The following is a 25814-nucleotide window of genomic DNA, read 5'->3' on the forward strand; positions in this document are numbered from 1 at the left end:
GAAGTCAAAGATGGGTCTGTTCTATGCAGGCAGCAGCGGATTGCAGTCAGGTTCCAGGGTGGGTTCCGGGCAGTGAAGGCCTTTCTCAGAGCGGGGATGTTGCCCTTCGGGCCTCCCACCTGTCCTGTGACAAGGCCAGACTTCTCCTCCCAGTAGATGTGGTGAGAGAGGTGTGGGCAACCTCTGGCATCTCTGAGTCGGGGGTTTGCACAGAGGCACTGGGGAAGAGCCTGCCAGGCTTGGGGGGGCGCCTTGCCCAGGGTTGTGATTCAGTGTGTTTGCCCAGCAAATGTTCTGTTCAATTAAAGTTTACTGTTCTGACTCTCTGCCCTCCATTCACTTAACTGTCCTGGACACCTGCCCCTCTCAGGCCGGGCCCACATTTCACAGTGTGAGGGCACTAATCCATGCATCAGGACGCTGGTGATGGACATTCAGATCCTTTCAAATGGCTCTGTTTTATCAGCAGTGTCACATGGGCATCTCTGCCCTCTGCCCCTCACCTGGTGTTGTGCCCCGGGAATGAGAAATTGCCCCAGAGATGGAAGCAGTGGGCAGGGAAGCACAGGCCCCAGGGCTGAGCTGGCTGCAGCTCTTGTCCTCCCGTGATACGTTTGGGAACTTTGACACCTAGGACTGTCACCTCCAGAAACGGGCCCTTGACCCACCCTTGCCTTCCCATCGTGTTGGTTGACAGAGGTAATATAATAGGTAATAGAGTCAGGTTTGTGCCCTTGGGGCTCACAGGATAGTGGGGGAGGCAGAGGAATAAAGGGGGCACTTCTAGGTAGTTGCTGGAAGGTGGGGTGAAGTGGGGAACAGCTGAGAACCCAGGACACTTGAAGAGACCCTATGAGCTTCCCTGAAGGGGACGTCTCAGCTGAGACTGCCTGTGCTCAGCCCCCACAGCCCAAGGGCCCCCACGCTCACTGCTTCCCCCGTAGCCCCATCCCATCCCATCTTCATCCCCAGAACCGCAGGGCTGAGTGTCAGGAGTGACAGATGTGCAGCTCAGACAGCCACTCACCTTCTAGGTCCCTAAAACTAGGGCCTTTCAGTTTTAAAGCATTTATTTGGAAACAGTCAAAAACTTGAAAATGGAAAACAGGTATCTTGTTTTCTTTGAACCATTTGAGAATAAGTGGCCAGATGATGGCCAGATGCCCATCATCCCCCTAATGCTTCTATGTGTTCCCCTCTGATAAGGCCTTCTGCATGTCCACAGCTCCTCCATTGAAATCTGGAAGTCAGTCCTAATTGCTAGATCCGGAGGAAGTCCAGTTAGTTGTCCCAATATTGCCTTGAATGAAAGAATGCACATCCACTCCACAACACGTGCTGCATTTACTCAGCAAGTTTCTCAATGCCCTCCCTCCTGGAACAGTCCCTGGTTTCTCCTGGACTTCTGGGACCTTGACTTGGGGATTACAGACCAGTTTCTGTGCAGAATGTCCCCCAAAGGGGCCATGGAATTTGGGGTATGCATTTGGAAGGGATGTCCTAGAAGTGATGCTTGGTCCTTACTGTATCCTCTGGGCCTCACGTGAATCTCACTCACCCTGTCTCTGCTGGTGTTCATCTCCGTCACTTGGTTTGGGTGTTCCCAGCCAAGCTTCTCCACTATAAAGTCACTCCTTTTCTCTTTGTGTAAGTATTTTAGGGGGTGGTGCTTTGAAGCTATGCAAATATCCTGTTTCTCATCAAAGTTTGTATTAACTAATTCACTAGTCTCCCTAATCTGCTTACCTAACTCTCAGAATTCATGAGCACTCTCCTCATTTCCCAGTTCTAGGATCTCAAACATCACCAACTTGTCCCCACATGCCCATACAGTGTTCACCCCATCACCAAGAGTCACTCTTCAACTTTATGGTTTACCCTTCACCCCATGGTTGTTGGTGTAAATAACAGTTCCACACTCATCATTAACCTGCTCTTATCCACACCGGCTGTTCCCACATGAAGCACACTCTTTAGATTCACTCACCCTCATTCATCCAAATTCTGCACAAAAGGGCAGCACAGTTAGGGTTAGGGTTCAGGTACCCTGGGCTGATAAGGGATGTGCCACCCCTCAACCTTCCCAGGAAACACGCAGAGTTCTGGGCCTGTCTGGGTCTCTCCTGTTGCCAGCGGAGCCTGGATGCCCGGGAAGGAGGTACCTATGTGGCAGCTGGTCAGATTAGAGGCAGGACCGTGGTGAACAGGTTGCATGAGGACCTCCACGGCATTTTTCTCCTTCCCACCTTTGCAGACAGTGGGCTCTATCCTGAAAGTCCTAGAGCCCTGACTCGGCAGCTGCATCACGTCTGTTTTGGAGAAAATGGACCAAAGTGTCTAGAGCTGACCCTTGACAGACTGGACGTCCTGAAGAGGGTTGCCTATGTGGGGTCAGATCTGTGGGTGGAGGCAGGAGGCTTCTCCCTCTACCCTCCTCCACTCAGCACCTGGAGGGACGGGGCTCTGCCCTCAGGGTCCTGCCAATCAGGCTGCCTGCCCACCACTTCCCTGTCTGCTTTCTGGCTTGACCACAGGCCCCTCTGAGAAGAGGAGTGTTGGCCCCACAGTCTGTCCTGCCAGCCTGTCTATAAAAGACCTTGGATACCAGTGAGACGCCATGACCAGGTGGAGTGTCCTCTGTCTGCATCTCCCCTACTGAGATCAAGACACAGTGGTCGTTCCAAACTGCTGATGGCAGCGGGAGAGGATTGGAGGGAGGTGAAGAGTGGAGTTGGCTACTCCTGAACATGCAGAGCTCCAGGAGTGTGGGGATGGGGTGCAGGGTGCAGTGCCAAGCTCCAGGGTGCCACCCCTGTTCCTTCTTATCCTCATCCTCCCATGGCCCCTGGAGGCAAAGAGCTGTGTCCAGAGCTCCCAGTGAGTCAGGGCCAGAGGGCCCACTCAACAATGGGCCTGCCTCTCCCACCACCCACCCTGGTCTGGAGAGAAAGGAACAGAGCAGAGAGTGCTGGTGTCCATCCCTTACAGCTGCTGAAACAAAGTACTGCAAGGAATTAATTCACTGGTGGTGCAGTGGGTAGGACTCTGAGCTCTCACTGCCTAGGATGCAAGTTCAGTCCCTGGGTGGGGAACTAAGATCCCACAAGCCATGTGATGCAGCCAAAACAAACAAAAACTCCCAAAGTTCCACAATTTTGGTGACTTAGAACAACAGGAATTTTTGGTCTCACGGTCCTGGAGGCTGGATGTCAATCTAGGTGTTGGCAAGGCCTGAGGGCACCAAGGGAGGATCTGATTCAGGGCTCTCAGCTTCTTAGAGTTCTTGTCATAGGACAGCATAACTCCAGTCCTCACAAGACATTTTCCATGTGTGTATGTGTGTCCAAATTCCCCCTTTTTATACCAATACCCCTAGGGTTAGAGCCAACTTGAATGACTTCATCTTGACTCATTTCCATATAATGTCATAGTCATAGGTACTGGGGTTAGGACTTCAACACATGCATTTCTGGGGTTCATCATTCAACCTATAACAGTGTTTCTGTCTCTGCCAGCAACTTCTTTCTCCCTGCTGGCCCAAGATGCCATGACCCTTCCTGGAGCAACCCCATCAGCCTTACTGAGGGCTCCAAGCAGAAGACCCCACCCCTCCTGGCTGCAGGACTTGGATCTGGGGCTGGGATCCTCTGCCCAGTGAGGGCTGGAAGGAGACTGTTCTGGGGTTGGAGATGCTGAAGTATTGAAGATGCTGAGCCAGAGGGCACCTCTACGGGGGCTTCAGGGTCCCCTGTGACCTGGACAGAAAGCACTTGCAGCTCTAGCCCCCAAGGGAAAAGGAGGGGAAAGCTCCTCCTTCCATCTCAGATAGGCGGCCCTTCCCATGTACAGGCCCTGGGGTGTGGTGGGAGCATCAGCAGAGCTGCATCCATGTTGGTGCGGCCAGAGGGCCCAGACCATGTCCTTTGTACCTATAGAGAGTGGAGGGTATGGCCGGAAGTGAGGTGCAGACACCCTCAGCTCTAACCCAGTATAAACACACTAGCATGGAGTCACCTATTAGAGCCACCCCTGGGGAGCCCCAGGTCAGTGTGTCTATATGCGGGGCTTCAAGTGAGTCTGGACCCCCGCAGGGTTAGACCACTGGGAAGCCTCTTCTGTGTGGCCGGGATTGTGTTCATTGGACTCACATGCTTGGACCTTGAAAAGTGAAAGCGAAGTCTCTCAGTCACGTCCAACTCTGTGACTCCATGGACTGTAGCCTAAAAGGCTCCCCCATCCATGGAATTTTCCAGGCACGAGTACTGAAGTGGGTTGCCATTTCCTTCCCCAGAGGATCTTCCCAACCCAGGGATCGAACCCGGGTCTCCTGCATTGCAAGCAGATGCTTTTACCATCTGAGCTACGAGGGAAGCGTGCTTGGACCTTGGTGGTGCCCAAGTGAGAAGCCACCCAAAGCTTTGTGGTTGTGGCTGTGGTGAGCCATGCCCCCCACACGTGGGCCCTAAGGCACCTCCATGTCATCACCTGAGCAGGATGCTACCCTCCGACAGCTGTGCTGTCCCAGCCCAAGTTCAGGGACACAGGTGGGAGGGCAGATTGCAGGTGCGTGGTATAAGATGCGGGCATGGGACCTTCATCCTTGGGTTTTGCCCCAGGCTTCTCTTTACTTTCTCACTAGAATTTCAGAAGGACGACAGGCGACCCTTGAGTCAGGGGATTGGGCAACCACACTCTGTGGTCGTAAGGGAGTGATGATTTATGGTCGCCCTCCTGCTCCTGGTTTCGCCTTGGTGGATCCAACCAACTTGCATTGTGTATCAGTATCAGTTCAGTCGCTCAGTCATGTCTGACTCTTTGCGACCCCATGAACCACAGCACGCCAGGCCTCCCTGTCCATCACCAACTCCCGGAGTCCACCCAAACCTATGTCCACTGAGTCAGTGATGTCATCCAACCGTCTCATCCTCTGTCATCCCCTTCTCCTCCTGCCTCAACCTTTCCCAGCATTGTGTAGTTCTGCACTATTTCCTATTGGAAAAAATCTGCATGTGAGTAGATCCGAGCAGTTCAAACCTATGTTTTCAAGGGTCAACAGTATTTTACAAAAGCATCCCTGGTTAAGGTGTTCTTCCTCAGGGCGCAGAGTGGTGCTTCTTACAGAAGCCATCACAACTGTCCTCCTACAGAACTGCGCATGCACACGGAGACAGGCCAGTCCCACAGCCACCTGCGGGCCAGTGCCCCTGTGTTCTTGCTTGAAGGAGTATTCTCATGTTGATGCTGTTGAAAAGTATGTGTTAAAACTCACAATATTATTTAAGTTTAAATGCAGGTTTTACACCAAAGTGAGAATATATTAAATTTTTTTCCTGGTTTTAATGGAAGTAAACTCATTAACAACTTTTCTTTTTGTTGTGAAAGTCACAGTTTAATAGACAGTATACTTATAATACTACATAAAGTGAGTCTGTTTTGTAAACATGGATGTCCTACTCTAAATGAAATATATAAGCTTATCAAGCTTTGCTATTACACTCAGAATTTGTTAAAGGTCACTTAACGCTCAGCTATTATCTGTGAACCCAAGTGGTCCGGGGTCTTTTCCAGTGGAAGGTTTCTAAGCACCATTCCAAGCTTTTCTGTACTAATTGATCTATTTGTGCATGTGTGCCCTGTCGCTTCATTCGTGTGGTCTGCTTACACTGTCCTTATTTTTAGGTCTACTTTGTTAATGTGTGTTTTTACCAGAAAACCATTGTTTTTATGAGTAAACTATCATAATCGTCTAGGTTTCCAACTTGAAGCAGTGGATTTCTCTTATTTGACTTTCATTTTTCTTCTCTTTCTGGTTTTCTACAGAATTGTCACAGTTGATGAGCGTATACTGATACATTATTTTGAACTGTAATCCATATTTTATTCGAATTCCCTTCCTTCTACCTTTTTGTGTTCCAGGATCCCATCCAGGGCACCATATGACGTGTGGTCATCATGTCTGTTCAGGCTTTTCTGGGCTTGTACAGTTTTTGAGACTCCCTTTGTTTCGATGGCCATGACCCAGTGGAGGAGGACTGGGCAGGTCCTTTGAGGCTGTCCCATACTGAGATTTACTTGGAGTTTCTCTCATGACTAAACTGGTCATGGGTTTTGTGGAAACAGATCACAGAGGTCAAGGGCTTCCTCACCACTTTATGTCAAGGGAGCAGGCTCTCAAGACTCTTATCACTGCCGATGTTAACTTCGGGCACCGGGGTGAGGTCGTTTGTCAGTTTTCCTGCTGTGTGTTGAAGCCTTTCCTGACTGCTCCCGTCAATCCTGACCACTCCCTTTTCTGTTTCTGTAGCTCTAATATTCAAATCACAGTGTAGTCATCTGCTTCCTTCCTGTAGTATCTGTTCTCTGGGAATCACGTGTCTGAGAGTCTCCAGAAAGTTGATAGTTTTGGGGAGGAGGCAATATTCTGCTGTCCCCTCCTGTCCCTGGTTCAGCCCTGCACTCGTGGTAGGAAGGCAATGTGATTAAATCAAGCTTCTGAAACTGGGCATCCCAACTGAGTTCCCTGCTGAGTTTATGACCCGTCTTTCTATCCTTTCTTTTTCCTTTTCTTGTCCCATCTGTGCTTCCCTCAGGACTGAGAAGGATCAAAGAAAAGGGGAGGGGAGGTTGAAACCAAACAAGACTCTGCAGGGGCCCTCCCAGGTACAAAAGACCCTCCATGTCCCCCATTTCTTGTTTGTAGAAAAAGGTTTCTTCTCCTTGGCTTTTCCTGAGTTCCAAAGAGCAGACACATGTAGTTTCCAGTTAGGAAAGAGAGAGAATGCAGACAGAAAGGAAAAGCAGACCCAGATGGTCTTAGAGGAAACAGCCCTCATAGTTGATTTTTAATCTTTGTGTGTTTCACTGATTTCTATGTCATCTGAGGCAAAACAGCTAGCAGACAGGAGATGGAGAGGTTGGAGTTAATTGTTATCTTGTGATATTTCTTAAACATAGTTTTGAAGGTCAGAATGTCTCTGGGTTTGCAATCCTCCAGCCAAGTGGCCCATGGCTCGGGCGTAGGTGAGCTCACCCTGCTCTGGAGAAACAACCCGACTTTGTATTCTAATGATGACACCTACAACAGCAAAGCTAGTCATCCGACCCTGGGGTGAGTGTTCAGTGGCACAGGGTTGAGGTCAGAGGGGACAAGAAAGGCAGTGAAGTTTTAGAGAGAGAGATTAGTCATAAACTTGGCAAGGAAGCTCAGTTTTAGGGGACATGGTTTCATGGAGGGTTGCTTCTGAGAACAAAGATTAAAGGGGACTGCAGGAGAGGCGAGGGAGACACAGGGATTCCGGTGGTGGGAGAAGAGCTTGTAGATCAGAGAGCTAAGGAAGAGTTTGGAAGTTTGGCTGATGTGGAGGAAGGAATTTCCCTATGCCCTTCGAAGTTCTTCTGGCTGGTCTTAGATTTAAGTTGATATGAAAACAGATTAACAGGAGATGGTCACACAAAGGTTTAATAACAGATATACTTGGGAGAGACCCAAGAAAACTGTGTAACTCTCCAAAATGCTCTAAAACCTCACCTTTTCTTTTTTTTCAGAGATAATGCATTTGTAAACACAGAAATGGTTACAACAAAGATGGCCAGATGAGTGGGTATATATACATATATGAATTTTTGTATATAAATCTGTGTCTGGCAACTGACTGTGGGGCTTAGGAAGGTAAGTCCAGTCATCGCATTTGTCCTAAACTCCCCCTTTTCTTCAGCCCCTCTGTTGTGTGGTTTCACAAAGAACCCACAGCTCCTTGGATTGGGAATGGGGAGATAGAGTACAGGGCCTCAGGTGGCAGAGAAGGGGAGAGGCTGCAAGGAAAACCATAACCCACACTTCTAAGCCCACTCGACCACTTTGGGGATCTCCTGCCCCTTGGAAATCACGTTTAAGCCCTTGCCCCTTTACAGATAAAGGGCATCTGACTCCCCATCTCCTTCCAGCATTAGGTAGGAAGTGAAGTGAGATCATGAGGGGAGGACAATGGCCCCCAGGGATGGGGGTACAGGAGGAACCTCTATTCTTTTGCCAGCAAGAATCGAACAGGAGGCCGCTTGCATTTAGGGCTGCCTCTTCTCTGACATCTCGGAGGACCAGCCTCTAGTCCTTTCTCAGCCCGAGTTTGGAGCTTTATGAGGGTAAGGAGAGAGTTAGTGCCTATGCTTGAAATGTCTCTGTGAGGTCATTAGCAAACCTCTTCCCTGAGCACCAGCCCCCAATTTTAAAACCTTTGTTTAGGTGGGGAGGCTCCTGGATTACAACACCAGCTCAGAACGCTGCCCATCAGGAGGGCTGACGTTCCTTCCAAAGAGGAGTTGGGAAGAAGGATGGTATCCTGTGAACCAAGGCTGTGCCTGAAGCCCAGGGAGATGGAGCCGTGGTCTGTCAAGAAGAGGACTTTTCCACCAAGAGGAGTTGGGGAAAGAAGGGACCAGGACTTCCTCCCCTTCTTCCCAGTGGACAGCAGCACAGGTCTCTATAAGCTGGCCAGGTGTGCCACCTGGGTGGGGCTTCAGGTGACAGAGAGGCAGACGTCCTTATGATGTTCCATCATCTTATAGGGGTTTAGGTCAAAGGAACACTGGGATGGAGTGTTGGGGTCGCTGTCCCCACATCCCCACCTTGCAAGACTGCCCCAGGGGACTGTTAGTTTGGTGACTGTGGCTACTGCTGCTGTGGCAGCTGTGAAGCCTGGGGGGCCTGCCATGGGCCTCAGGGCAGACAGAGAACATGCTCTTCATTAACAAGATGAAGGATCAGCTGTTGCCAGAGAAGGCTTGTGAGCTGTCTCTACCCCCTCGCCCCACCTTGCTGACAGTGTCTGCCTTGGTGTCCCTGCTCTTGGGCATCAGCATGGATACAGAATCCAAGTCAGACCAGCTGATGCCACAGAATTGAAGACAGACCAGCCAAGTGTCCATTACAGAGAACATTACGGTGGTCCCTGTGCCATCAACAGATCTGATGATCGCTGGAGTCTCCTGTTCTCAGGGGTGGAGAAGAGAAGTGAGTCAATCAAGCATCCTGGTTTGGTTATCACGTCTCTCTCAGGCTCCCTTGTGACCACAGCCTCGTTGACTCAGACCTTCCCCATTTTGGCTCTCATGACTGTCTTAGCTCTTTCCCCAGCTCACAAGCCCTGCTGGTAATCCCTGACTTCTCCAAGAAGGTAGCGTTGACCCCAGCAGAGGAAGGAGGCAGTGGTGGAGCTGGCACCGTGGCTGCCTCTGGGGCTGAAAGAAGAATCAGGCGCTGGAATCAGGGCTGCTTAAGATGAATGACCCGTATGTCCTTCCCCTAAGGATGAGGATGGTCATCAGAAAGACAGCAAGACCTCCAGGTGCTGGATGTGCTCCCTGACTTTCTACTCAGGTCAGAGATGCAGATTCACTCCAAGTCACACACTGGGGCCAAGCCCCACAAGTGCCCACCCTGTTCCAAGACCTTTGCCAATAGCTCCCAACCAGCCCAGCTCATCTGTATCCACTCAGGGGCCAAGCCCTACGGTTATAATTTCTGTGGGAAATCCTCCTGCCAGCTCTCTCACCTCCAGCAGCACACCCAAATCCACACCAGGGACAAGCCGTACTAATGTGCACACCCAGGCTGTGAGAAAGCCTCACACAACTCCAACCTGCAGGCCCGCAGGCTGGAGCACAACAAAGATAAACCCCTCAGGAGCCACAATAGTCACCAGGAGTACACAGTCGCAACCTCACTGGAGGGGCACCTGTCCACACACACAGTGAGGTAGGCCAAGGTGCACTATCTGCACCCTCTGTGTTGGAAAGGTACTTGATGAAATACATGCACAAACACAACTCTCCTGATCTCCAGCAGCAGGTGCAGCAGTGGCAGAGACAGTGGTGGCTCAGACCTTCCCCTCAAACATCACCTTCAGCTAAAGACAAAAGAGGAGGTGTGGGGGATGGTGGTTTGGGACCTCAAAGGGGAGGAAGGCAATTCACATGCAGATGGAAAAGCAAGTGTTTGGTAAACAAATTGTCAGGGCTGCACCTGCAGGTCTGCATGCCCTGTGCTTGTCCAGCTTCAAGACAAGAGAAAAAGCCTGGAGTCAGAGATGGCCACAGAGACATCACTGGTTTAATGGATGGAAGATCTTACATGTGTGAAGTGAAGCCCTGGAGCAACACCCCACAATGTTTGGTAGAAGGCAGGCAGGACAGGGCAGCAGTCTTCCCTATCAGGGAGGAGTGAAACCCCGTACAAGCCCCATTTTCTTGTTTTTTGAAGTAAAAGGCTGATTCAAGAGTTAACAAGTGGGAAATGTGAAGATATGGAAACAAAGAACAGCTGTTGAGCTGTGGAACTGGTAACAATTTAGACTATAATTCCACCACATAGAATTACCCAACTCCAAGTTCCTTAAAAGATACAGATAAAGGCCTGACACACATGCCCAAGTTGTTTTTACAGGAAGCAGACTCTCTCCTGACCGCAACACTGTAAACCTAGAGAGGTTGAAACCGGAAGGTTGATGATGCTTCAAACTTTACCTTGATGCCAACCAATCCCAGAATTGAACATGGGTTGCTTATGCCGGGCTCTGTGAACACTATGAAACTCCTCACTAGCCCCTCCCGGTCAATCACACAGTCTTGAGGTCATTAGCCTGCTGTGGCCTCCTTTGCCTCAAAAATAGAAGCTACTTTTTTCAGCTTCACCCAAAACTCTCTCTTGTTTCCATTTGGCTCCAGTGAACAAAGGCTGAGTTTTGTCAACAAGTCTTCATAAGCACAGATTAAAAATCAGTAATGTTTTAGGCAAAATTAAAAAAAATCAACTATATTTATCAGCTTACTTAGCCCTATATAATTAGTATTTTTTTTTTTGGACAGTTTTATGAAATCAGTTTCCATTAGACTTTAAAAATATCTTACCTAGTTTAGCAGTATGATTTAAAAGTTATCAGAAACATCCTTTCAATGACTCTTCTTTTTAAAAAATTTATTTGCTTATTTATTTATTTTTGGCTGCACGGGGTTTTAATTGCTATGCTTTCTCTGGTTCTGGTGGCTTCTCTTGTTGCAGAGCACAGGTTCTAGGTATGTGGGCTGAGTAGTTGGGGCACATGGGCTTAGTTGGTCTACCTCATGTGGAATCTTCTTGAACCAGGAATCAAACCTATAACCCTGTATTAGTAAGCGGATTCTTATTTACTGGCCAGGAAGTGAAGTCCTCTGTGACTCTTTTTGAAGATACGGCAGTTTTGCAAAGCATCAGCTTAGCTGCTTATGGATGATAAAAGTCTTAAAAAGGCAAAGGTTAAGATCTGATTACAATTCTTCTTGGCAAAGAAGATTATCCAAGTTGTGACATGTGACATTTTAAGATAACAACTAAAGTTATAACATTATACCAGGATATATACAAATGTCAGGAATTTTAAACAATTTCTAGTGTATATATTAATAACATTTATTCATATTGTATAATTTGAGGAGATTTATCAATAATTTGACAATGCTTTCTGTGCAACTTAACATACCAAGAAATTATAGTCAATTTAATATATATATATATATATTTCCCCACCCCACCCCCCACCCCTTCTTGTATTCAGGTCAAGAAGCAACAGTTAGAACTGGATATGGAACAACAGACTAGTTCCAAATAAGAGAAGGAGTACGTCAAGGCTGTATATTGTCACCCTGCTTACTTAACTTATATGCTTTATTTAACTTATATGCAGAAATGCTGGGCTGGATGAAGCACAAGCTGGAACCAAGATTTCCAGGAGAAATATCAATAACCTCAGATATGCAGATGACACCACACTTATGGCAGAAAGTGAGAAGAACTAAGGAGCCTCTTAATAAAAGTGAAAAAGGAGAGTGATAAAGTTGACTTAAAAACTTAGCTTTCAAAAAACTAAGATCATGGCATCTGGTCCCATCACTTCATGGGAAATAGATGGGAAAACAATGGAAACAGTGACAGACTTTATTTTTTTGGGCTCCAAAATCAGTGCAGATGGGGACTGCAGCCATGAAATTAAAGGACGCTTGCTCCTTGGAAGAAAAGTTATGACCAACCTAGAGAGCATATTAAGAAGCAGAGACATTACTTTGCCAAAAAAGGTCCATTTAGTCAAAGCTATGGTTTTCCCAGTAGTCATATATGGATGTGAGAGTTGGACTATAAAGAAAGTTGAGTGCCAAAGAATTGATGCTTTTGAACTGTGGTGTTGCAGAAGACTTTTGAGAGTCCCCTGGACAGCAAGGAGATCCAACCAGTACATCCTAAAGGAAATCAGTCGTGAATATTCATTGGAAGGACTGATACTGAAGCTAGAAACGCCAATACTTTGGCCACCTGATGTGAAGAACTGACTCACTTGAAAAGACCCTGATGCTGGGAAAGACTGAAGGTGGGAAGAGAAGGCGACGACAGATGAGATGGTTGGATGGCATCACTGACTTGATGGACATGAGTTTGAGTAAGCTCCGAGAGTTGGTGATGGACAGGGAAGCCTGGGGTGCTGCAGTCCATGGGGTTACAAAGAGTAGTAGGACACGACTAAGCAACTGAACTGAGCTGAACATCTCAGTGGGGAGTGAGCATCTGGGCCGGCAGCAGCTGCACCCAGGGCCTCGGTAACGCTTCAGGCTGAGTGTCGACCTGGGGAGTTCAACAGCCAGCACTGTGGTCCCAACTCCACTGCTGATCAGTCCTGCCATGGGGAGACTTGCTCAGCTCTCTGGGACTTGGTTTTCTCCTTTGAAACAAGTGATGGTGGCTGGATGCTGGATGGCAGGAGCAACTGGGGTGGTACTGGCCGAGCATTCAGCAAGGGCTTGGAGCATAGAGTGCAGAGCAGGCAGGGGAGCTGTGGTTCTGGGGAGGCCTCCACAAGTTATATGTCTCCTCTACTCAGCAATAGTCCCCAGCACACAGCCCAGTTCCACTGGCAAATCACACTCCCAAAACCAGTTCGAGTGGAGCAGCATTGTCAGTGGTGGTGACAGAGCTGGTTACTCGGGGTGCACTAGGCCAGACCTCCCACTCGGATGGGGCTCCTTGAAGACCAAGAGGGAGGACACCTTCCCACCCCACCTTCCTGACATTTCTACCCCTACACCTACTTACTGATTGGGGAAGGGTAATATTATTTGTTGTAAATAGTATATACTAGGTTTGAATATTATATTAACATCCTGTTTCTTTCACAGCCTGGAGTTGTGATTTGGTTCTTTCACCATTCTGCGCCCATTGAAATGATGTGCAGACTTTGACATTCTTCTTTTAATTAAGAACTCTTGCAGGTTCATCAGCTTGTTGTGGGTGAAGGGAGAAGGGCCAGCTCTCTGGCTGATGAAGGAAGCCCCAAGTCTCCCTCCTCAGAGGGCAGGTTCATTTCATGTTATTCAGCTGGGCCAAGAGCAGAGGCTGCCCCTTAAACTTTCACAGATCGCACAAGAACCCCTGAAATGTTTGTGTGTTTAAATAACACCTCCTGGGTCTGGGTCCTGCACCTGGACAGTGGCCATCATCTGACAGCTCTGTGGGAAGAGGAGACACTTCCTGCTTCTCTTGTGGAGGTTTCTTTTGATCAAATATGAGGAATTTATAGTTTTCTGGTTTAATATCTTGAATTGCATTGCTCTAAGTGAGGTAAACATGCAAAGAAATCAAGATGTGCAAGTAGATAGGATGAGGCCAGAGGAAGGTCATTTGTAGAAAAACTAAGGGCAGTAGAACTCTCCATCCTCTGGCCCTTCTAGGCCTAGATTTGAGTCCTCCTGAGATCCTGTCCATGACCTCAGAATTCCTTTTCCCAATGATTTTCTCTTCAGGGGTAAAGATTTATGATGCAGCTTTTGAGGCTACAGCTGGACCTCATTACATAAACATCACAGTTCCCCGTGACCTAGGATTTCCAGCATCCTCGCACTTCTGTTCTACAATCCCCTTTAGGGCAGAAGCTCCCTGAAGGTTTGCCAACCGATCAGCTATGTCACGGTCACTTCTCCCTGGCTGGTCCTGGTGGCTCCTGTTGAGCTCTACTTCATACGGATAACTGACTGAAATCCTGGCCAGTGTACGATCCCATACTTTCCTTGCTGTCCAGTGGGTCTTCTGGGACCCTGTGGTCCTGAGGCCTATGATCTGGGATGATTGCTACTTTACATACTTAGTCATGTTGTTGCTAATGGGTCCTAATGGGGAAGCTGGGCCCAAGCCCATGAGCTTATAGCACCCCCCTGCACCCCCGTCCCTGGGATGACTGTGTGCTTTTCCACAGTCTTGTGCTGTGGTTATGTCAGGGTGGTGTGGACCTTTCTTATTGGACCTTTGAAAGAGGAGGCATGAGAGGGAAGCATGTGAAGGTCCAACAGGGGAAACGCCACCAAACTGAAGATATGCATAGACACAGCACTGATGATTAAAAATACAGAATGCTTCCAATATGGGTGGTAAACAACACTGCTCCAAGCTCACCTGAATACCCACCCCATGAGCTGATACCCACCCCATCTAGCATTTTGAACATCACGTCCTAGAAACACCCTGTATGAGCAAGTGCCAGATGTAGGAGGCTCAGCCACAACGCCTGGGTCTGTTACCTAGAAGAGCTCTCCCCGAGGCCCCTTTACTCCCATCCAGGGTTCAAAGGGCTTGGCTGGAACAGAATAAAGCAGAGGAGTTGGACACAGTTTCTCGGTCCTTCTTGACCTGGCTCCTGTCTAGTTCACAGGGATCCATATAAATATTATACCTTCCATTAAATCCTCAAGGAAACTGTGACCTGGGTCTTGTGGATTCATGCCATGTCATCCCTCAGGGATATCAGGATTGGTGAAACAGGCCCAGACACGGCCTCAAATGAAATTGAAATGTGACCTCAAGGCAGGATCATCTCCCCTCCCAGGAATCCTTGGAGCACATGTGTCCCTGGACGCTATGCCAGCCGTGACCTGCATCTCTGTTCCTCCACACTTCCACCCCAAAGCCCCAACAGTCTCAAGCTGCCTAAGAGAGATTCCAGATCCATCTGCCTTGGTGCCTCCTCTCCGCTCCTGGGTCCTTCAAGATGGGAAACAGCCAGAAAAGGAGGAGCGAGTCATGAATATGGAGGCAATCACCCTACTTATTGGGACTTGAAACTGGAATGACTAGGTCTTTGGGAAGCATGAGTCCCAGGGTAGCACCAAGGCTATAAAAACAGTGTCTGTTTTGGATGTAAAGATGAATAAACTCAGGGAGGAAAATCTGAGGGGAAAACATAGCAGTCTTTCTTCATTTCTTCCACACAGAATCCATTTAGACAGTTAAAGCAGAGGCTCTTCTACAAGTAGTACAAGCATGCCAGACATAAAGCAAGCTGTACTGTTTTGCCTTGAGTTTACTGGAAGAGACGGCACTATCTCTACACCTTATGCTGACAACCAAAGCTGAAGATGCCCAAGGACTAACAATTAAAATTACACTAATGTCACCCATTCTGCCTTTTTAGGCATGAACTTCTGCTGCTCATTCTTAAGCAGTCATTCTCTGAAGATGGCAACAATGATGATAACAGCTATCATTGCTGACGCTTGGTACCTGCTAAGTAGCATGATGGGTAAAATCTGCCTGCATCATTTCAGTTATGCTCATCACCCATGAGGCTTTATTTCCATTTTATAGCTAGAGATATGGAAGGAGATATTAATTTGATGAGGAAGGGAAAAAATTACTTAGAACATGAATTAAACACTCAGCCAAACTGTCAGAGAAAGAAATAAGGCATTTTCCAACATACTGGCAGACCTAAAGTTGATCTCCCTAGGGCCACCTGTGAAAGAACCAGTAAAGAATGTACATCATGATGATGAAATGTGAACCCCCCAAAACATAAAAAGAGTCAAAAACATAAAACCATAAATCATTACTGGTTTTAAAATAGGGCATTCTAACTAAAGTTCCAGATGATTGCCACATGACAGAGAAGATTCAATTTAAAAATGTCTAATTTTTAGGGAAGATATAAATACATATACTCTATTTTTTAAAAAATCTCTCTCTCTCTCAGAAACTGATAAATCCACTAGGAAAAAGTAAGTAATGATGAAAAGACTTTGAATAGTACAGCACATATGGTCAGACAAATAGACATATATATATACAAGTCCAGGCTTATTAGGTTGATGATGCTGAAAACAGTCCCTCTTGATAGCATCATTCTCCCAAATGACATGTCAATTTGCACGAATAAAATTTCAAACACAAGTAGGTCTAGAAAACAAGGGAAAGTCTGGTATTTCATTACGTGCACTTCTGAATTCATATGCAACAAAACTCAGAAAAATAGAAAGATATCTTATTTGAGAATATAGATGTAAAATTCTTTTAATGAGATGATGTTTGGGAATCTATTGGGAAATATTACAAATACACACAAAAAACGTAATTCAGGCTAGGGAGTTTGTAACTGTGAGAGCAAAACCTTGAGTAATCTCATGACTTTGATAACTCTGTTAACTTTAAAATACAAATAACATACATAGCAATTAAAAATGAGAGAACTCAACTTCCCACCTCAAAAGGAAATCCCTGTCTATATTTTCTGTCACACAGAATTTACAATGAAGGAAAGTATTAGTATATCTTAAGTTTCAAGAACTCAAAGCAAGAACACTGCAAAGAGATGTTAATAAAGTATTGTGTGAAACTTCATGTGCATCATCTTTTCTTCTTCACAGCATTGGCCCAGGGCATCCTTCTTGGTCCCATACTTTCTCTGCCTCACCAGCCAGTCTGTCGGCAACCAGTGCTATTGCCAGTCTCTCTCTTGCTGTCTTCACTCTCCTTTCCTGATTCCTGATATCCTCCTCAGTTACCAGACACTGTTTGCAGAGGAGTTGTGGGGTGCTGGAACCAGTTCCTGGAATGGTCTGCGAGAAATCTGAAGACCAGGCAGGGGCGGCCATGGGGTTGGAGTTTGGACCACCTGCATGTACCCGTGGAAGGGACTCACCTGGGCAACTTGGTGCAATTTTTTGCAAGACTTTGGCTAGATCCAGAGGACTTAACAGTTCTCCTGCACTGCTGCAAGCCTGGAGTCCTTGCAGTCTCTTCTGCCAATACAGCTGTTGGGGGTTGTCCAATGTTTCCTCCCAGGGATAACATCTGACCTCATTGCTGGGATGGGATGTGATTCTAGTCACTGGTCTCTTGAATATGTAACTGGACATCCTCAAAGGGATTGAGATGTTTAAACCAGGCTTTGGTTCGGATAGTTTTCCACAGTCACAATGCTTCCTCTGTGAAGTCTTCACCATCATACTTCTTGTCCTTGTACCCTATGAAAATAAACCATGAAATTGGATCCAAATGATAAATGAAATCTGCCTTCTTGGACCATTATTTTGGCTCTTTTGTACTCTCGGCCTCTCTTTATCCCTCCAGGGTTAGATCGAACATTATCAAGCAGATCTGAGTCAAGAACAGAAAGCTCAAGGTCAAAACTCAGGGTTACCCCAGCTCATTCTTCCTTCACCAGTTTGTAAAACCCCTTCCTTTATGAGTATGACTATATTCTTTTTTGTCCTCATCACTCTCAACTGCACAAGTACGGGTAGCTTATGTCACATGGTCTTCAGTCTTTTTCTAAATCCCAAATGCTTCAATGTCATGTGACTTCATTTGGTTAACCCACTGACACTTGTTCATAGCTGCTTTAGAGCTTAAGAATATAGTGACATTAACAACTGTCCCACCCTTAGCAACTCATCCATATCCCTGATGTTTACATCCAGCAAATTGGTCATGTTCTAAATAAATACATCAGAAAACTTACTAACTCACTACTAATTTCTGGTCCGTGATTTTTTCCAAGACTCCTACAACAGATACCTGCTCCTCAAGATCCTGTTATACCAGATCACCATACCTTCATCTTAATTTCTTGCCTTCTAGTCATATCAATCCTGGGTTCTATGGACTGTGATCTCAGTAATTCTCTTGGAATAATCCAAAATTCCTTACTGTTCATCACATCTGTCTTGCAAAAAAAAAAAAAAAAAACAACTTCAAACCTGGCACTTGACTGCCTTACATACCATAGCTACTGCTGGTCTTATGGTAACTGCTAAGAAAAGCACACAACATGATATTTTACTACCGCTGCAAGTCCAAAATCATCTGCATACACTGGAAAGCATTCATAATGCCTGGAAATTTCATTTTCTTTTTATGTGTTGGCATATTTACTTTTGGATTTTCCCCAAAGTCTGTTTCAGGTTTTCTCCACTTTCCTTTCTCCTTCACACACATCCCATGTCCCTTAACTTGCCTGATATTTCACAAAGAAGCTGTTAACTACTACAATGAAATTTTATCATGGTAATTCCCAAATTTGCAAATATCTCTAAGATTCCATTGTTTTCAAAGTTCCTTTAATTATATTTAAAGAAGCATCTTTTATCTTCCAATGCTGATCCTCATTTCTTCTTCCTTCTTAGTAAGTTCATGATCCCAATATATCCCTCTTTACTTTCAGCCTCTCCTTTTCCACCGAATCCTTCCTTCAGCATTTAAGTACCTACAAATCTCTCTAAACTACACAGAAAGCCTTCACCTAGTCTTCCCAGGAACCTCCTGAACCACAGTCTTTCTACTACTGCCCATTAGCCATGAACCATTGAGAAGGGTGATCTACATCACGTGTCTCTCACCTCCAACCAACTCCTCAGACCTCCTCACACTACCGTCTGACTTCACCATTCTATGGGGGCTTCCCTTGGTCAGGTCACAATGACCACTTTGTTACCAGGACAAGCATGGAGCTTTTCATTGTTCATCCAACATGGTCCTTAAGTGCAAAATGTTTAAGTATCTTTGGAACAATTTAAACACGTGAATCTCATTTTATAGCTGTGAACCTTACAATAGCTAAATATAGAATAGGTATGTTGGATAAATGAAGTCTCAAAAATTGGAATTGTGCTGCAAGTGAAAAGCACAAAATAAATTTCAGGAACTCAATACTGAAAAGTAAAATATGTCATTATTAATTTTTACATTGATTGCATTCACAAATGAAAATATCTTTAGCTGTAATGGGTTAAAATATACAGTTGAAATAATTTCACTTGTTTGTTTTTACTTGTTAAGATGTGGCTACTAAAAATATAAAGTGCTTAAAGCTATTGTTGGACAGTGCTGGTTCAAGCCATGAGAGAAAATAAAGTCCACAGAAAGAGCTCAGCAAAGCTCTTCCCATGGGAAGGAGTCTATCTACCTCAACCTCACCCAAGATGTAGCAGACTCTCTCTCTCTCTCTCTCTCTCTCTCACACACACACACACACACACACACACCCACACTTTCTAAACCAATTCTAAACCAAACATTGTTCCCACCACTATGTCTAAAATGCCTTGAGGCTGCACTCCTACAGTCTTAACCCGAATAATCTCAAGAAAGAAGTCAGAAGTCAAGATAGTTTACCAATTATGATGAGTCAAAACCAGAGACTAAGGATAATTTTAGGGGGAATTTCCTGCTCATTGACTTCTGCTATTAATTCAATACACTTGAGAAACTTTTGAAGGAGGGTCATTTTAAAAAATCACTTAAAAAAAACCACTTCATCTTTACTATGTAAAACTTACAAGATATGTAAAGAATAATAACTGTAGCCAATAAATGAAATCGGGATGATAGGATACAAACATCGTTATTAGTGAATCAGTCAGAGGACAGATGGTGTTAATTTGGGCTTCATTAGGTTGACTCTGATTGTATGACCAGCACATCGACTGTATTATGCTGGCCTTCCTCCTAGTTAACCACCAAGCCCACCAACCAGACTAGTCCTTGCTGACAAATCCCCTGGCTCCACCACTCTGATAGCACCGGGAGAATTTTCCCAACATCACACTCTGTCACTTCTCTCTCCTTCCTGCCACAGGCCAGGGAAACATTTTCTCCATGGCTCATCCTCCATGTCTGCCCAGTTGTCCCTCAGGTAAAAGAAAGGACCAGGGTGCAGACTCTGTGAGCTGCAGGAAACAGCACAAGGACTGGGGTATGCTCACAGAAGAGGAGAAAATCTTCAGTGTGCTGGGTAGTAGGGTCCAAGAAGCCCCAGTGAGTCCTGAACAGAATTGAAGAAGATGGTGCAGGACAGAGCAGAAATGTTTCGGTGGGAGGGGTTCTTTTTTTTTTAATATTTAAAAAATTTATTTATTTGTTTAGGTTGTGCTGGATTTCGTTGCTGTGCAGGTTTTCTCTAGTTGTGGGAAGCAGAGGCCACTCTCTAGTTGCAGTGTGCAGGCTTCTCATTGTGTGGCTTCTCTTGTTGAGGAGCATGATCCCTAGACACCAGAGATTCAGTAGTTGCAGCATGTGGCCCTAGAGCATGAGCTCAGAAGTTGCAGTACACAGGCTTAGTTGCCCCGAGGCCTGCAGAATCTCCCTGCACCAGGGATCAAACCCTGCATTGGCAGCTGAATTCTTATCCACTGCACCACCAGGAAAGTCCTGCTTTAATCATTTTTAAGTGTTCTGTTCAGTGGTATTCAGCATACTCATATTGTTTTGCAACCTTGACGACCACCGTCTCCAGAACTCTTTTTATCTTGCAGAACTGAAATGTTGTCCTCATTAAACACTCAATCTCGATTCCCCCTCCCCCAGCCCCTGGCACTCACCATTCTACCATTTCTCTAGGAGTTTCACTCCTCTAGGGAACCTCATATAAATGTAATCATACAGTATTTATTCTTTCATGTCTGACTTATTTCACTGAGCATAATGTCTTCAAGTTCATCCATATTTTAATGTATGTCAAAAATTCCTTCCTCTTTAAGGCTGAAAAATATTCTGGCAGCAGATAGTTGGTGTAGGGGAGAGGAAAGCGGCTGACAGCTCCCTCCCTCCCTCTCTTCACCTCCCCCAGTCTGAGCCTCTCTCCCCTAGGGGTGGCTGATTCCCAGCATTCAAGGACCATGGTGGTCTTGGAACCAGGAACAGTCCTCCAGCTGCACCCAGGAGATGAGGTCCTTCTCATGGTCCTGTTGAGGCCTACAGCTCACACTCTACAAGAAGAAACCTTCTTTTAAGACAACTTTTAAGAAAGTTTCTTTTAAGAAACTCTTTTAAGACATATGTACACAGATAATTCAGAAAAAGAGGAAAGTTGAATTTTCAAAGTCAAAAGGAATCATTCAAAGTTCTGAGTCTATAGCCTTCCAAGCAGTTGGCGAAATGAACCCACTGGACTCCTATACCAAGGTCACAGGCTCACAGGACAAAATTATCCAGAACTGACTAAGTCCCATAACCACTGTTGCCATGAGCTCCCCTAACCTAAACTGACCTTCTTCGACTCCATATTAGGTGAAATATACACCCTATAGCATCCTGACCAATCACCTAATGCTACACTTCTAGCAGGAATTTTCTTTGTCTTGAAGCTATAAAAATTGGCTACTAGCCCACAAGAGGATTTGGCTCTCCTTGAGCAGGTCTGTTGTTTTAACAGCATTTTCTACTCTAACAAATTCTATTTTCTTCTCATTCTTCCTCATATATGCTGTGCCTCTCATTATCTCTGCCCTTTGTTCTTAATAAACTCATTCCCTTCTGAAATACTCCATGTCTGGAAATTCTTTTCCAATCCATACATAGACATGAACAGGCCCTAAGATTCTCCTCCTAGACCCTGCTGTTCTGTCCGAGTAGGTTGTGTCTCCTTCCTCCTTTTGTCTTCCAGGCCTTGGGCTGTGGCAAGGGTCTGTGCTTGGCTCATTGATTCTGTCCATCCCCTAGAAGAGGCTCAGATGACCCAGAAAACCACCTCCATTCCCACCCAGGGGGGGTCCCCTCCCTACCCGAGAAGATCCCAGGAAGACTGACTTATGGCTACAAACCATGAAAAGCCCCTTCTCCCCCCAGATCTGGGGTCTGACTAGGCTCATCACAAGTGTGTTGAGAGGCCAGTGAGACATAAGATACTTCACGCCTTCACTCTATCGGTCATTCAAGTACCCATTGTGTTACATGGTGCCTTCTACATTCAGCCAGGCACTAGTCTCCACCCTCCAGAGCATGCAGACAATGTTAGATAATGATAAACACATATTTGTAACATATAGATACAGAGTTTGAGATGTACCAGGTGTTCCAAGCATTTTTCAGACATTCACTCTTTAATACTCTCCCTGACATTGCAGGAGGTAGAGTTAGTATTGCCAAGTATCCGAGAGAAAAACTGAGGCATAAACAATATTGCTCCCAAACCTTGTATCTTCAGACAACACATGCTCAACACCTCATTGTTTCCATGACTCAGGAATCTGGATGCAGCTTAGCTGGGTGCTTCTGACTGACCTGCAGTGCCTCTCAGGCTGGGACAGCCATGTCATCTGAGGCTCTTCTGGGGGGATTTGCTCCCCAGTTCACTCACATGGGTGTTGTCAGGATTCTGTTTGAACTGAGAGCCTAGTTCCTATCTGTCTGTTGGATGCAACTCTCCCTCGACTTTCCCCAATGGGGCCTCCATACATACATATACAGGGCAGCTCAAAACATCTGTGGTTGCTCTCCCATTTCCAGAAAAAGACCGAGTGAGAGAGAGACAGAGAAGGAGAGAGGAACAGAGGAACAGAGGGAGAAAGGGAGAACTCGAGAGCAAGTAAGAGGGGAGTGGCAGAGTTTTTATTGTCATAGGTGTGACATCCTATCACCTGGGCTGCATTCTTTTGCTCACATGAGGATGTCCGTGTCACATAGGGATGTACACACCTGGAGGCAGCTGTCACTGAGAGTCTTTGTGGAGCCTGCCCAGCACACAGACCAAGTAGCACAGGACCTGAATCTAAGCAGGGAGGGTTGGAAAGTTTATGCCAGTGGATGACAACATCTGAATCTCCTCTGATTTCTACCCTTTAAAGGTGCAGACCTGAAAATGAGACCAGTGGGCAATGGCTTTTCCAAGATCACTTGGCTGGAACCCAGACCTGCTTCGAGAGGTATTCCCTGCAGGGTCCAACCCTTCTTGCAATAATGATCTGCGCCTCAGATACACGTGACACCAGCACACAGATGCTGAAGCCATTGTTTCACATCCACCAACAGTTTCCCCAGGAAGTAGACTCTGGCCTGGTTCCCACTGTGCAGGTCTGGAGACTGGGGAGGACCCGAGAGGCTTTTCCAGGATAGAAGACTGCCTTCTCAAAGCAGGATCCTGGTTCCATTGCCAAGAAGCAGTGGGGAGGGCTGTGCAGTCAAGATGGGGCTTTGAGTGGGTTTGAATGAAGGAAGAAGTGACCTCACTTCCTCGGTGACACAGCAAAACAGAACTTGAAATGTGGTAACCCAGCAGCCACATTCTAGAGCCAGCTAGCTAGCCCTGCTCACGTGACCAGAGGTGCTCAATGCAGCGTCCTGTTCTCATGCTGTGGCCTGACATTCTGAGGCCCCAGCTTCTGGAAAGCTGAGAGTGGGGGCCTTTTCAGAGACGGGGTCAGCCCTCACCTCCAACGCCTCTGGCCATTTGACAAGAGGCCTCCGAAGGTAACACAGGGCAGCCCTGGCCAGGCCTCCCAGGCCACAGCTGTAACTCCACATGGGCAGCCCAACATATCTGGTCAGTTCCTGTGCATGTCTGAGAGAGAGAGGTGGGGGAAGGTAGGAGATGAGGGGGCAGGAGCAGGTTGTTAGGTGTTGGAAGTCTGTTCATCTGTCATTAGCATCCCCAGCCAAGGCTGGCAGGCTGGGAAGGTCAGCGCTGGGAACCAAGTTCCTTGCCCCTGGTGTTATCCACACACCCTTGAGGAGTCCTCTTGTTCCCTCTCTGGCTCGATTCTGTGCAGATGGTCCTCTGCCTGACCTGGGGAGCAAAACTATGGTGGAGGCGCCCTGTAGTGATAGCCAGGGTTACTCCTGATGCCTCCCGGCCTGACTACCTAGCCCAGGAGATCCTGGAGGAGCCGGTAGACACTTCAGCTACCCCATTGCCCTGGCTATGGGGCAGGTGTCCCAGGCCACCAACCGCTGGGGCCAGTCTGATCTGAGAGTGGTTGTGGAGGGCCTGAGATGACCAGGGCAGGCCTGGAACCCCATCTTGAATCTGAAGTCCCCCAGGGCCCTGCCAGGGTTTTCCAACTAGAGTGCCCCTCAGTCCCACTCCCAAGGGAATCGACTTCCACTCCTCCCTCACTAGCAATGTCAGAGGGTAGAAAGTCACTCTTCACAAATTTGTTGGATAGTAGAGAAAAAAAATTGTTTTCACTTAGCACTGGGCCATGTGTATCTTTGCTTTTTTGTCCTTTTGCTGAACTTGGGATCTATATAAGGGAAGTCTCAAAATTCCCTACAATATGAAGGAAAATCCAAGTCTTTATTTGAAATCAGCAGGATCCCCATTGAGGATATCTGCCCTGTTCACTGTCTCCTAACTGGAAAGGGACGAGCTTTACCCAGCTCTCTCCCTCCATGTCAGGGGCAGATCAAGTCTCAGGAAGCTCAGAGGGAAAGGTGAGCAGTCCACACTCCGGAGGGTCCTCAGCTCTGACCTCATGGCCGTGAGCAGCCAGCTGACATCACCAAGCCTCTGTTTTCTCAGCTCAGCGGGGCTGTTTGTTGAGAATTCACTGGGATAACGATCTTATGCTATTAACGCAGGGAGGCCTGTTGTTACTCAGATAACAAGGTGCCTAGACTGCAGCCATTGTTATCACCCTTCTCTGTCCCCACCAAACCCAAATGGTCCTCCTAAAGGCCGCACCCTTTTCCAGTGCGTGTGTACCTGTCACTCCTCTTGGCCACACCCCGAGGGGCGGGGCCTCCTGGCTGAGCTCCAGGTCTCCACCCAGAGTGAAGGGATGATGTAGTATCTGGTCATTAACTTGTTCTGAAAATTTTCAAGGACAAAAAGATCTTTGTTTACCATTTTCAACTTTGTGTAAATTTTCTATCGTTTCAAAACAAAGAAATGCTTTAAAACTGAAAGGTCTGAGTTTTAGGACCCTAGAAGGTTAGTGGCCACATGAGTGGCACGTCTGTCGCTCCTGACACTCGGCCCTGCGGTTCTGGGGATGAAGATGGGATGGGATGGGGCTGCCGGGAGGTGGGGGGGGAGGGGGGAACCAGTGAGCCTGGGGACCCTTGGGCTGTGGGGGTAGAGTAAGATGCTCTCGGCTGAGATGCCCCCTCTGGGGAAAGTTGCCAGGGTCTCTTCAGGTGTCTTAGGTTCTCAGCGGCTCCCTACTTCACCCCACCTTCCAGCAATTACGTGGAAGTGCCCTGTTATTCCTCTGCCTCTCCCACTATCCTGTGAGCCCCGAGGGCACACACCTGGCTTAGTTTCCCGCTGTATGACCTCTGGCGACCAACACGATGGGGAGGCTAGGGTCAAGGGCCCATTCCCGGAGGTGACAGTCCTGGGTGTCAAAGTCCTCACCAAAGGGGGTTAGGGGTGCTGGGAGCTGCAACCCACTCAGCCCCAGGGCCTGTGCGCCTGACACTGCTGCTTCCATTTCCAGGGAAATTCTTCGATTCTGGGGCAAAACGACCAGGTGAGGGGGCAGAGTGCAGAGATGCCCACAGGACGCTGCCAATAATACAGAGCCATTAGAAAGGATTTGAGTGTCGATCACCAGGGCCCTGTTGCGTGGATTAGTACCCTCGGGCAGCGAAATGTGGGCCCGGTTTGAGACGGGCGGGTGTCCAGGGTAGTTAAGTAAACGGAGGGGCGGCGTGGAACATTAAACGAACAGAACATTTGTTGGGCAAGCGCAATCAATTGCAACCCAGGGGAAGGCACTCCGCGGCCAGGAGGCTCTTCTGCAGCTCACGTGCC

At 47.1% G+C, this 25814-nt stretch overlaps 2 protein-coding genes and 1 pseudogene across 2 annotated transcripts in view; 2 read left to right on the plus strand and 1 right to left on the minus strand.

The window, feature by feature from the left end:
• FBRSL1 (fibrosin like 1) overlaps positions 1-4557 on the plus strand; it is a 412476-nt gene extending 407919 nt beyond the window's left edge. Inside the window, exon 4 of the transcript XR_010658894.1 lies at positions 4545-4557. The gene's annotated coding sequence lies outside the window, so the exon portion shown is untranslated. The remainder of the gene's footprint in view (positions 1-4544) is intronic.
• A 1544-nt stretch (positions 4558-6101) lies between these two features.
• On the plus strand, positions 6102-15127 carry LOC136145474 (zinc finger protein 384-like; annotated as a pseudogene).
• A 1574-nt stretch (positions 15128-16701) lies between these two features.
• On the minus strand, positions 16702-17286 carry MBD3L1 (methyl-CpG binding domain protein 3 like 1). The gene has a single exon (XM_065903845.1). The coding sequence runs from the start codon at positions 17284-17286 to the stop codon at positions 16702-16704; it is 585 nt and encodes a 194-aa protein (XP_065759917.1).
• Positions 17287-25814: the final 8528 nt, after the last annotated feature.

The sequence above is a fragment of the Muntiacus reevesi genome, chromosome 13 (assembly GCF_963930625.1).
Source record: "Muntiacus reevesi chromosome 13, mMunRee1.1, whole genome shotgun sequence".
Classification (NCBI taxonomy): domain Eukaryota; kingdom Metazoa; phylum Chordata; class Mammalia; order Artiodactyla; family Cervidae; genus Muntiacus; species Muntiacus reevesi.

Excerpts from the sequence above, each read along its gene's own strand:
- MBD3L1 (XM_065903845.1), bottom strand. The coding sequence starts at position 17,286 with ATGGTGAAGACTTCACAGAGGAAGCATTGTGACTGTGGAAAACTATCC.